The sequence below is a fragment of the Ictalurus punctatus genome, chromosome 26 (assembly GCF_001660625.3).
Source record: "Ictalurus punctatus breed USDA103 chromosome 26, Coco_2.0, whole genome shotgun sequence".
In the NCBI taxonomy this organism is placed as follows: Eukaryota; Metazoa; Chordata; class Actinopteri; order Siluriformes; family Ictaluridae; genus Ictalurus; species Ictalurus punctatus.
Genome location: NC_030441.2, coordinates 18,444,622 through 18,457,121, shown reverse-complemented (window position 1 = coordinate 18,457,121; position 12,500 = coordinate 18,444,622). Strand labels below are relative to the sequence as shown.

At 42.1% G+C, this 12,500-nt stretch overlaps 4 protein-coding genes across 6 annotated transcripts in view; 2 read left to right on the top strand and 2 right to left on the bottom strand.

Annotated features, from left to right (window-relative positions):
- vps54 (VPS54 subunit of GARP complex) overlaps positions 1–2,570 on the top strand; it is a 17,043-nt gene extending 14,473 nt beyond the window's left edge. The window contains exons 21-23 of the mRNA XM_017457041.3: positions 32–139; positions 302–396; positions 526–2,570. Coding sequence (XP_017312530.1) covers positions 32–139; positions 302–396; positions 526–631 — 309 coding nt within the window. The 3' untranslated portion in view covers positions 632–2,570. The remainder of the gene's footprint in view (positions 1–31; positions 140–301; positions 397–525) is intronic.
- A 499-nt stretch (positions 2,571–3,069) lies between these two features.
- c26h19orf53 (chromosome 26 C19orf53 homolog) lies at positions 3,070–5,182 on the bottom strand. The gene is made up of 3 exons (XM_017457129.2): positions 4,987–5,182; positions 3,975–4,030; positions 3,070–3,257 (listed from the first exon to the last, which is right to left on the bottom strand). The coding sequence occupies exons 1-3, from the start codon at positions 5,072–5,074 to the stop codon at positions 3,093–3,095; spliced, it is 309 nt and encodes a 102-aa protein (XP_017312618.1). The 5' UTR covers positions 5,075–5,182; the 3' UTR covers positions 3,070–3,092.
- Positions 5,183–5,801: 619 nt separating this feature from the next.
- On the bottom strand, positions 5,802–11,501 carry si:ch211-196h16.12 (regulator of G-protein signaling 4). Of its 2 annotated transcripts, none has more exons than XM_053676263.1 (5): positions 11,414–11,501; positions 7,414–7,470; positions 7,229–7,281; positions 6,738–6,901; positions 5,802–6,509 (listed from the first exon to the last, which is right to left on the bottom strand). In XM_053676263.1, exons 1-5 carry the CDS (start codon positions 11,452–11,454, stop codon positions 6,342–6,344), a joined length of 483 nt encoding a protein of 160 aa, XP_053532238.1. In that variant the 5' UTR covers positions 11,455–11,501; the 3' UTR covers positions 5,802–6,341. The 2 variants fall into 2 exon arrangements, with proteins under 2 accessions (XP_053532238.1, XP_017312610.1); XM_017457121.3 differs by lacking the exon at positions 11,414–11,501 and adding an exon at positions 8,165–8,307.
- Positions 10,314–12,500, top strand: part of slc25a23a (solute carrier family 25 member 23a) — a 10,999-nt gene continuing 8,812 nt past the window's right edge. For both annotated transcript variants that reach the window (XM_053676262.1, XM_053676261.1), the window contains exon 1: positions 10,314–10,965. In XM_053676262.1, the coding sequence (XP_053532237.1) occupies positions 10,747–10,965 (219 nt within the window). In that variant the 5' untranslated portion in view covers positions 10,314–10,746. The remainder of the gene's footprint in view (positions 10,966–12,500) is intronic.

The window sequence follows — 12,500 nt, the reverse complement described above, 5'->3', positions numbered from 1 at the left end:
TCTCTCTCTCTCTCTCTCTCTCTCGCTGCAGTATGAAGTAAAGGCCCCGATGCCGTCACTGTGTTTCCGTAACTTGTGTAAGCAAATGGCCAAAATGCACGAGGCCATCCACGAGCTCCTCCCTGAAGAACAGATTCAGGTAAGAAACAAAGACCCAGACGGCCTTCACACGTCTCATCTTATTTGTGTATTTCTAGAGATACTCGAATGTCTCACACGTAATGAAGCCTTTACCCTCTTGATGGTTTTGTGTGTGTGTGTGTGTGTGTGTGTGTGTGTGTGTGTGTGTGTGTGTGTGTAGATGCTGTTTCTGAGGATCAACGCAAGTTTTAAGCTTCACCTGAAGAGGCAGCTGGCTCGGCTCGGGGTGGTGAACGATGGCGGACCACAGCACGGGTTAGAACCACTTCCAACACACAGGCTTAGTTTTCACTCGTTATCATGCATCACGGAACCTGGTTGCGTGTTTGTTTGTTTGTTTGTTTGTTTGTTTGTTTGTTTGTAACGTGTGCTCCGTCCCTGCAGGTTGGTGGTGGTGGACGTGGCCTTCTACACGGAGAACGTTCAGGCTCTGCGCTCTCTCGAGCGTTTGGACTTAAACATGCCCGAGATCTGGGAGCAGAAGAGGTGATGACGGTCAGCCAGGCCCGGCCGACCGGGTCTTTCCGTCTCCTCCTGCCCCGCCCCCTCCTCTCTTCCTGGAGGACATGAGGACATGAGGTCACAGGTCACACAGGAAGTGAACACTGTATACAAGACCTCTCCATGAACACTTTTTTTTTTTTTTTTTTTTTTTTTTTTTAAACCTCCTCGTCCAGAACTGCTGTGACGCCTTTTTATTATTATTATTTTTCTGGAACGATCCGGAGCATTAAAGCGTCATACTTTCACTTCCAAGTGACCAATCAGGATAAGCTAAGGGATCCACTGTGGGCGGGAACTTTCTTCTTCTGTTGGGTTTAAAGCTCAGTGCCTCGTCGTGTGCTGTCGATGCAGCGCAGCTCTACACTCGTGTGCAATCCTTTCAAACGATCATTGATTATGAAATGAAACTGCGAATAAATTATGGTTTTTGTTTTGATGTTTATATATGCACCAGTGGGTTTGAAATGTAAATTTGGATAATTTATTTTCTTCTGGTCTGATTTTATTAGATGATGTGGTTTTCTTCTTCTTTGATTTAATCTTTACAACCTCATGATCGTGGATGAGAGAGAGACGGAGGGAGAGGGAGAATGATGGAAGTGAGAATGTTAATTAAGGAAGGATTTTCGAAACATTAAAAACTCTCTACCCTTCCGGTATTTTTACACACTGGCCCGGATTCTCCTCCCGTCACTCCGGAGGTCACATTACACCTTAATACGTTTTATTATTATTATTATTCCATCGTCGAGGCAGCTGCGTCAGAGGTCCTTGTATCGCCGACACGTTTTTACAGCTCGTGCCGTCGTATATTCACCATCATGCACCTGATCGGCTCGTCTGTCGGCTTCCCCGAGGGCGTATGTTTTGTTAGAGGCCTACAGCGAGGCTGCTCCTTTACGCTTGTTGAAATATTCATAATCCCGTGTACAGATTAAGTGTGATGATCTCAAATTTGACCAAAAACTAGTATTTGATGCCACCTGCATGCACAGGGATGTCTACAGAGTCGAGCGCTTCTTGTTGCTAATTTGTACGCCTAAAAATTCCCGTAACACGTATTACGAACTGAACGAGGCAGCTCTATCTTAAGCATGCACAAGTGCCTGCCTCACAAGCTGTCCTCCGATGGGAACAGTTTATTGCCGTAATGAAAGAGCCAAATGGTTTCTAATCGATAGTTCCATCTCCACCTCTACAGTATGCCCGTCTTTAAAACACTGCTCTGCGGGAACTCGACGCCCAGCTGCAGCGACCAGTGCTGCTCGGTACTTTATGATCAGGAGGAAGGCGTGGCCTCTGCGTCAGTCCCAGTGAAGCGGGCACGGCCTGACAGTCTTCAAGTCAGTAAATTTGCGTACTATCCCGATTGTATTGCATCGCATCTTGGTGAAGTGGCTCCGAATTGTATAACAGCCATATTTTATCCATCGGATTTTTCTCTCAGAGAAGCATCTTGTTAGCACCTAATGACGTATTCATTGCATTCATATTATATTTTGTGCACATTTTATGCAAATATGAGGATTATCAGCCTCTGGGGGAGGAAAACAAACAAAACAATAATAAACATGGACTGGGCATTACCGGGACCTTGCGGGAGAGATGTTTTTAGTATATCTGAACACAGATGTGTATTTTTTAACCTCTGATGGTCATAGCGGTGAGAGAAACAGTACCGAGTGTGAGAGCACCGCTCGCCCGGGTTCCACAGCACTGTCTTGGTCAAAAGTGCCTACTTTTGATTAACTATCAATGACTACTTCACTTCTGACCGACTTACAGCCTTGTGTGTGTGTGTGTGTGTGTGTGTGTGTAAGTGAGAAAGTAAGACTAAGGAGAAATCTGATGGCATGCTTGATGATGATTTTTTTTTATTATTTTAAATGGGAAAGTGACTTTAAATAAATCCAAACTGTAAATGATTATTGTCCATCTTTTTTTAATTGAAGTTCTGGATGCTTCCATTATCTATTTGTTAGACAACTTGTCTTGGCAGATTGAATTGAGTTTTTATTTTAATATTCCATATGAACTGACAGCAAAGGGAAGATTTTCCAGTTAAAGTTTATCCTAAAACAAACTACACAGTGCAAACTGAGGACGTTTTATCATTCCTGAGAATTCCTCACACACCTGATGATGTATACAGTCCTGTGAACCCATTTCGAATAACCGCGACTTTGTTTGTAAGGGTCCATGATAACGGTGTTGTGAATATTGTGATCAGCACGTGTCAATCTAATAATAACAACACACGCTGTAAAATCTGATACACGCTGCCTAAGAGCTGCCTTCTACACTTATAGATGTGCGACTGCCTTCTTCAGTTCGTGGATTTTCCTTTTCGAACCATGGCCTAGTCGTGATGTAGGCTCTGTCACCACCTAGTGGTCCTAAACTGAATGACACACAGAAGCAGGCTGTCATGCCTGATGTTTTATTTGTTATTTGGAGGGTGCAGCAGTGGTGGCGGTTGTGGTTTTGGTGTTTCCTGCCGCTCCTCCTTTTCTCTGAGGGGTCTTCAGTACACTCAGTCTCTTGTGTAAGGAGGTGCTGGCTTTCTGAGTCACCTCATGTTCAATCTTGTTTCTGATGGCCACCTCCAGACCCTAATGCAGACAGCACAACGTATACACAGTTACATATGCATTTACGTAGTTTTTACTCAGGCAGCAAACTCAATACAAGTACTGGAACTTGTACAAGTCTTTTCTAGCATCCTAATGAGTTCATTTATATCAATAGCATGTACAAACTCGCTGATGGAATCTATTCCTTCTCACCATATCAGAATTATAACAATCAGAGGAATGGTTTTTCTTCATACTTGTTATATTTGTTCATCTAACACTTATTTGTCGAAGGGTGCTTGGACCCCGCAGATCGCTGCTTACTTATTTTTATTTTACCACTTTTAGCTGAACCACAATTTAGCTGAACACAGATTCTGTTCAAACTACATTTCAAGTTTCTTTTAGTGAAAACTATGGCTTTAACACACACACTGTTCTCCCTCACTCACTGTTCTTTATTGTGCACTTTTTCTTTTGCTCTCTCTCATTCTGTCCCATGTTCATTCTTCACATCAAAATACTTTGTGGCTACAGTTTAAATGCTTAAATATCTCCAGTAGGTAAAATACGCTTATCTACACCTTGTATTTAACTAATATTACAATATTTGATCTTAAAATAAATTTGTACCATGATCATACAGGTGGGTCAGCGGCTGCAAAAGTATGTGAACCCCTGGTCTACACTCTCAGCCTGTGTTTTTATTTTTCCTCCTCTAACATCAGCGTGTGAACGAGTGGCTCAGAAACTTGCCTTTTTTAGTTTATGTTGTTGAACTATTGCTGCTTTTTTCGGGGCGATGATCCGACCTGCAGAAACAAAACACACACACACACACACACACACAGAGAGACATGAAGATTTCAGCGAGTTTAATATTTATCACAAATGAGGCCACACACCTGTTTTAACACATTTATACAGCCCCAATTCCAAAAAAGTTGGCACGCTTACTTTTCCAGCCTTTTGTTGCCCCTGTCCCAACTGTTTTGAGACGTGTTTGCCGGCAAACTCAAAATGACCTTATTCTTTTCCTTAAAACGGTACGTTTCCTCAGTTTAAATGTTTTCTAGGCTCTACTGTGAATAATGTACGGGTTCATGAGACTTGCAAATCATTGCATTCTGTTTTTATTTACATTTCACACAGCGTCCCAACTTTTTTGGAATTGAGGTTGTAAATAACATCACTTATAAGATTGGTAGTAAAGGTGTTTTGAGCTGTTAATTCACGCTGCCAGTCATCATCATCATCATCATCATCACCACCTGTATTAAAAACCCTCCCAACATCATGTGAGGTTCTGGGAAGATTTAAAGCTGGCTGCTGATATCAATTGTGTATTTTGTAAATTTAGCTTTGAATCCGTTGCTCACCTTTTCTACGATTTTATACATGCCAAAACTTTCTGGATGGATATTGATTTTTTTTTAAACAGCTAAACAAATATAACAACAGCAACAATAATAATAATACTACCATTTAATACTTTTTATAATACCATTTTATAATACCTTAATATAAATTTAAAACAATAAAGCTATACAAGACTTATTTATTTGTTTATATCATCATTTGTGATTGTTATTATATAATTATTAATATAAGTAAAACAAACACATTTGAAACAAACAGTAACCTGCAATACAACATTACTAGCACGCGCTTCAAAATGGCGGCCTAGTTAGCTTAGCAGAAACTTTTTATTTTTTAACCCTTATTGGGTATTTAATTAACGCTGTCACCGGTCAGAAAATCTCCTTACCTCCTTTCTTTGGTCCTTTCGGTTTGTTTAGTTGTTTTTTCGCACCGCCGGGTCGCTGCGCTTTAAATTTCTGTTTCCCCTGCGCCATCGCTACTCCGCTATGCTAAGGATGAAGCCTGCGTACTACTTTACTACGTAGTATGGACAAATCGAGCGTTGCTACGGGTTACCACGGGCAGCGCACTACCTACTGTGTAGTACTCTAGTATTAGTGTGGATGTAGCCGAAAATACACGGAAGTGCGTCATTCAACGCGGAAAACATAAACCGATGTCAAATCTTACACTTTGGACTGTTTCGTGAACAGTTTAAAGGGTACAAAATGTGTTAAAATCTCTATAAACGTGAAGAAATCGCCCATTTTTCCTACTTTATACTGCAGATTTTGGCCCACAATCTCAACATTAACCTCTTTAGAAAGCAGTCACGGATTTAGCTTCCTTAATTACCTCAGAAAGTACCACAGTACAACATTTCACTTTAATCCATTATAAATAATTCATAATTAACATATAATATGATATCATATAAATTGCATAAATAGGATATTTGGACATGTAGCCCTGCTGTCTCGCACCTCCAGGTGTACAGGTTCGATCCTGAGCTCAGGTTCCCGTCTGTATGGAGTTACACGTGTTCTCCCCGTGTCTGCGCGGGTTTCCTCTCTGTTCTCCGGTTTCCTTCCACCTTCCAATAACATGCCCAGGTGGATTTAGCTAAGATAAATTGCCCCCAGGGTGTGAAGGTGTGTGCATGCTGGCCTGTCATGTCATATATATATATATGAATCCATAAAACAAGTCCACACGATAATCTCAGTTTCCCAGTTATATTTATTTCTCGTCAGCATTTGCTAAATTCGATGACTTTTTATGCTAAACATGGTGACACACACAGAGCTTACAGCTACACTCAGTAGTGAAACACATGCATGCGATCATGCTATGCTAACTGCTACGGCACGGCTATGTCTCAAATCACACACCATGTACTAAATACCTGTGCTCTGCACACTACTGAATTAATAGTATTTTTGTACACTAATACTTTGTATTTTACAACTCAAAATGGCCGCTCTTAATTGACCAAATCTGTAGCGACATAGTTTATTCTGACGTCCTCGGCCCTTCCACGTGACATAGTGGGATGCAAAAAGTGTCTCCTAAAACCTGATTTCAGAAATTTCAGTATTTTTTGTGCATCATTCACTTATTAATTAAAAAGTGCACAATTTGAGACATAACTAAAGTAAACTAACGTCTACGTTAACACACTTTTATTACTGCTAGCTTCTTTTTAAATCGCGGCAGCGCGTGGACATGCCAGAACCCCCGGGGAGAGTGTGATGTCACAGCTCACGCCCCTCTGACTGGGTGCTGGCAGTAAGGCGAGCGCAGGAAGCGAGGGAACGAGTCTTTGGCCATCAGGGTAAAGATGCGCTGCTGAGCTTCGGCGAACATGTCGGCAGCCGGCGTGTTCATCCTGTCCATCAGCGCCTCGCGCGTCTCACTGTCCAGATTCACCTGCAAACATCAGCACAGGTTAAACAACTCCTGCAGATCTTTAAAGGGGCTGTAGGTAAGATTTAGAGCCCCCTGCTGTTTGTAAAATGAATTACATTAAAACATTGACCATCCTCCTCCTTTCCAACAAAGATCCTGCCCACTTTATTGAAACTCTGAGTTGTCGTACAAGGAAAAGAGGTGGAGCTATGTTTTGATTGGGGTCAGCGCTAATTGCTCTCTCTGTACCTCCTGTGGGGCGTCAGGGTTGATGAACTGAGTGTAGATGCTCTGGGCTTTAGACGACAGTTTGGTCTCAGGCATGGTCTTGTATTCATTACAGGCAAGCCAGAAGGCCAGGTTCTCCTCACTGAACTCCGAGCCCAGGAACCGGTGGAACGCCTGCACACCCGCTGAGAGAGCAAGGGTGGGACAAGGACAGAGAACATACGGTGTCAACATGTTGCTCGTCAAATTGAGGACTTCAGTGATAACTGTCTACTCAAAATAAATAAATAAATAAATAAATTTAAGTAAAAAGTGTTTGGAAGTAAAAAGTACATGATTGTCATTTTTTTACCAACATGGTCTCACACAGGAATTCATGTGATGTGTTTGGGTTGATGAAAGGTGTTTATATCACTCGGTGTGTGTGTGTGTGTGTGTGTGTGTGTGTGTGTGTGTGTGTGTGTGTGTGTGTGTAAAAGTAAAAATTACAAAAGTGTAGAGAAGATTCTTACCCTTGCTGTGGAGCAGAGACTCGAGATCAAGAGGAGTTTTTTCCTCATGGGCTCTAAGAGAGAAAGAGAAAGAAAGAGGATTACAGTGGAAACAGATCAGATCTGATAGATGATGGTAACTTGGCTATTGCAGTGTGTGTGTGTGTGTGTGTGTGTGTGTGTGTGTGTGTGTGTGTGTGTGTTACCTGTGTTTGTTTGATTTCTCAGCCAGGTGTGTTAGCTTCACCTTCATCTCCTTTGCCCTAAAAGACACACAAAAACAACACAATAATGCCTTAACAAGTCCTTAAAACTCCAAAAAAAATTAAATAAATAAATCTTAATATAAACTATGTTATAGGATAATTGAAAATCGTTAGAGACAAACTGAAGAACCTGTAGAGTGCAAGAGTTAACCCTTTTTTCCCTAAGCTTGTATGAAATGAATTTATAATGTTGAAAATGAATCACGCTCGGAGCCCAGCCTGGTTTCTGACTGGTTTCTGTAATCCTGTATACGTGTTCTTCTTTTGTCATGTATTTAATCAACTATTATGAAAAAGTCACACTGTCAACGAGAGGATTAATGTTAATATATCAAAAACAACCTTCACTGTATTTAAAAATGCACGGTTTTACGGCCTCGGATAAAATAATCACTCTTAATACGTTGACCATTAACAACACCTGTTTTATTTCATTTCTGAATAGCAGCCAAAAAAAAAGAAACTGCTCCACAATGTTCCACATCGCTCCCTCTTTTCCAACTCTTCAGTCACCAGAAGTGTGCCAAACATTTCATCAGTTACGACTTTTAGAAACATTACAAGTAACAGAAATTATTTAAAAAATAGACGAAAGAGCTGAAACTGACTTTCATGTGAAAACTGAGAGACAACACACACATACACACACATACACACACACACACACACACACACACAATACAGTACTCACTTCTCCAGGCATGATGAGGGGAGGGTGGAGAGCCCCTTACACATCAGTGACTATCAGAGTGAGTGTTAGACAGAAAGAGATCTTGAGCACTCTGTGTGGCTCTCTGCTCCTGCCTCTGTCTCTTATACAGCTGTTTATCTCATGTTCCATCTCTGAACACACACACACACATGCTATTAGGTGTGTGAGTGTGTGTAACTTGGATGTGGAAGTTTCCCTGAGGGCTGTACAAACAGATCAGTGCTCCCGATAAAGTAATTACTAGTGATGATTTCCTCCGGGATCTGGACTAAGCAGGACAATGATTGGTGATTGCAGTCTTTCAGGAAAGGGGCATGTGTGTGTGCGTGTGTGTGTGTGTGTGATTTTATGTGGGATTATTATGAACAGGAGACAGGTACTGTGTGTGTGTGTGTGTGTGTGTGTGTGTGTGTGTGTGTGTGTGTGTGTGTTGGTGTGTTGGTGTGTGTTGTTCTTCTGTCTCTGAGACACTGTCACTTTATATACTGTATAACTAATTAAAGAGATGACAGATGCGACAGGTGGTGTGTATGTGTGTGTGTGTGTGTGTGTGTGTGTGTGCGCACTGATAAAATAGTCCATTAAAAGTATATTTAACATTAAACATAGTGAAAAGACAATGCCACGTCCTATATGAAATATTAATGATACACTTTAGGCCAGAAACGAAACTGTACAGCGCTTTTCTCGAAATCCAAATGTATTCAGTGACACAAGACACTTTTGTTGTCTGACTTTTTTTAAATTAGTTTTAAAATTATGCTAATGGAGTTAACGAGTCTCACTGCAAAATAAAAATAATAATAATAATAATCATCTGAGCAAGGGAAGATATCTTAAAGAAAGGACTCACTGTTCTTACGAGATTATTATATAACAAATATAGATGATTTAACCTGTTTCTCTCTCATATATATATATATATATATATATATATATATATATATATATATATATATATATATATATATATATATATATATACACACACACACATATACACGCACACACACACACACACACACACATACTAATTTCATGATTTTAAATGGCCTTGTTCTATTGGCAACTCGTTTCTTTCTAGAAATAAATGCTTGGCAATGAGACAAGAGCATTTTAAGCTTAAAATGCTTAATAAAATTTTATTTGTGTAAAAACTATTTAATAAACAGAAATATTATTTGAATGTAGCTATATTCAAGATATTTTTACTTGCCTAGATATGATTTTTATTTATTTTATTATTTTTTTTGCAGTGACCCAGGTACACTATATGGCTGGTTGTGATGGTCAGGGGTGCACATACTTTTGGCCATATAGTGTATTTAGACCACAAACCTTACAATAAACCAGTTGTACATCTGTGCTGTTTGCTTAACTGTGTGATTCTTTGGCTTCTAAGACACACAGAACTACCGCAAAACCTCTAGTTGTAGATAACAGCAGCATTATAAAGGGGGTCTCTGTGTTGACTGAAGCCCCGCCCATTCTTGTGACATCATACACTTTTTATTTGATGGTTCAAGAGGTGTTTATGTAACACTTTAGAGATCATTAAAGTCCCCGTGAAGTACTTTGAAACACACAGCATTAATCGATGTAATTTCCACTGAAACAGGAAGTCAGGACGGGACATATCGGGTGGCTCCTCCCACCTTTTAAACAGCCAATAGCATTTAGCTATTCAAGCTGTACAGTACTGTTGATTTTTATAACATTGTGGGCGGGACTCTTCGGATTCTCCAGAGCGTTTGATTGGACAGAAAATCTGATGAGAAGCTGAAGTGCAGAATGACGTCATCAAAATTGTCACTCCGTATCGGCGATAGAGAGACTGAACATTTTGAATGTGTATCTCCTAAACGCGGATTGCGTCACTGTTTCGGAGCGCACTAGCTTATAGGTAACCTTAAGGCTGACATATTCATCCTAAAAGCCACAAAACTTCCGTTCTGAGTTCCTGGAGACTTGAACGTGTGTCATGTTACCTGAAAAATCCACCTGTAAAAAATAGCGCGCCATCTTGAAGGAATGGTTACCATAGTTACCACAGGGAGTGCACTAGTTTCCGTGTGATTTGGGACAGAGCTGTTTTCTTACCGCTAATAAGCTGTGAACGCAAACACGTACAAAACACAAGCTACAGCAAGAAAGTCCCGGATGTACCGCACGCACACCTGTTCTTACGGAACTGCGGTGAATTCACGCGTTTACCGGTTCACGCGCTGCGAGTCCAGGGCGAAAAAATAAAGTTGCGTTTTGATTGGTTTAGGTCACTTCCTGGTTTGGTGAGTCGAGAACGCGCGCGCGAGAGAGCGCGAGCAAGCAAGAGAGAAACCAGCTGTTTAACACCGCTGTGCGTGCGTTACTGAACCGTGTTTTTTTTTTTTTTACGGAAGCGGAAATTCGGCTTTCGAGACGCCCCGTGGTCAGCTTTGCTGGAATCTTATTTCCCCTAAATAAGGTGTGCACGCGAGCGCGGGGATGTTTTTCCCACTAATAAAGTAAACCGAAGCGGACGGTGGTGCAGGGACACCGCGCGCGCACACACGCGCACGCACATGGCCGACCCGCGGAGGTCCGGTGCCTGGTGGTGTTTGTGGTCGCGTGCCCGGTGCTTGGAGAACGAACCCGTACCGGAAACGGACCCGGAGCGCGAGCGGCTCTGGACCGAGATCTTCGACCAGCTCGACACCAATAAAGACGGGCGGATCGACATTAACGAGCTCAGGGCGGGTTTGGCGGCGCGGGGACTGCTCTCGCGCACATCGGCAGAGCAGGTACAGATACCGATCTCTCTCTCACGCGCATTTATATAGGCTACTCGGTCTCAGCAGGGTGGAGGTACCGCAACACGAAACCGAAACGACGAGTCGTGACCGCAAACCACGTGACGCGTTCTCTACTCCGCATTTCTATCTAAAAACATGACCTTTAATTAAAGTACAACGCCGCGGGGTTCCATAATTACCGAGGGGAGGAGACACGGCCTGTTGCCCTGACTGTGTGATTTGGGACAGAACCCTGGTCTATATATGGAGTGCAGTAAACGGATGTAAATCGCTCCCTATAGATGTGCATTATGGAGTAGGGCCGTGCGCTTATAATGAAGTAGGTATAAGCAGGGAGTCACTGCTCTTTAGAGTGTGGTTAGAATCCAGAGCTGAGTCCCAACGGCTCTCTGTTCCACAAAGTGCATGAAGTAGGGTTTAAAATCTACTTTGATACCTTCTTTTTTTCCAGCGTGTAGAATCAGTGACGTCATACATCACTCCAGATGCACAGTTCTTGTGCTGGTGTTGCTCCTAGGGGCAGTTTGCATTGCAGTGCATGGCTATGTGCTAGATTTTATGCACCTGTTAGCAATGGACATGGCTCAAACACCTGGGCTCAATCATTAGGAGGGGTGTGTTTTAATAAGAAGTAAGGACCCAGGCCTAGTCTAATGTTGAAAACTGAAATGATTCTTCTTTGGAGATGTAGGCGAGATGTACTGTAGGCTCCCAAATGTCTCCATGTTCCATATCTGTGGTTACAACCCCAAACAGAACTCCAAAAGTACACTCAACTGGGGGCATAGAAAAGGGGGGGGGGGGGGGCATTTGGGATTCAGCCCTAGTCTACTGTTGGAAAGCAATAAATGACACTCAGGTGGAGATGTACGTAATATGTGGAATCCCAGATGTCTCCTTGCTCCCTAATATCTGTACTAGATAGGGGTAATGTACTTTTATAGGAGGTAGGGAGCCTTTTTGGGGGGGGATTTAGCCTTACTCTAGTCTTCAGCTCCAAGTCTCAACACCCTATTAGATTTAGTGTGCACTATGTAAGGTGTAGAAGGATTGATGTTGTGCCCTATGAAGCACACAAGGAGTATGCTTCTATTTAGTATAGTAGTATGGGATTTGGGATGGAGCCTCAGTCTGCAGTACCCCAAATGACCTCCCCATAGAGCACAGTACGTAGGATGTAGAATCCAAAATGGCTCCTGAGTCTGTATGTAGTGTCACTGTGTAGCAACAAACTGGCCGAGTGTGCGAGTGTGCACGCTTGTCTGAAAAACACACTGTTCTTGTTGCCGAGTCTTGTGTTAAAGATTTATATGACCGTGTGTTGGAGAGAAAGAAGTGTGTGTGTGTGTGTGTGTGTGTGTGTGTGTGTGTGTGTGTGTGTGGGGGGTGTTTGGTAACAAGTTGCCTCAACCGCCTTCTGCCCATCTGTGTATTTGTGTGTGTGTTTGAGCATTTGTTTATTTACATGCATGTTTACTTGTGTGTGTGTGTGTGTGTGTGTGTGTGTGTGTGTGTGTGTGTGT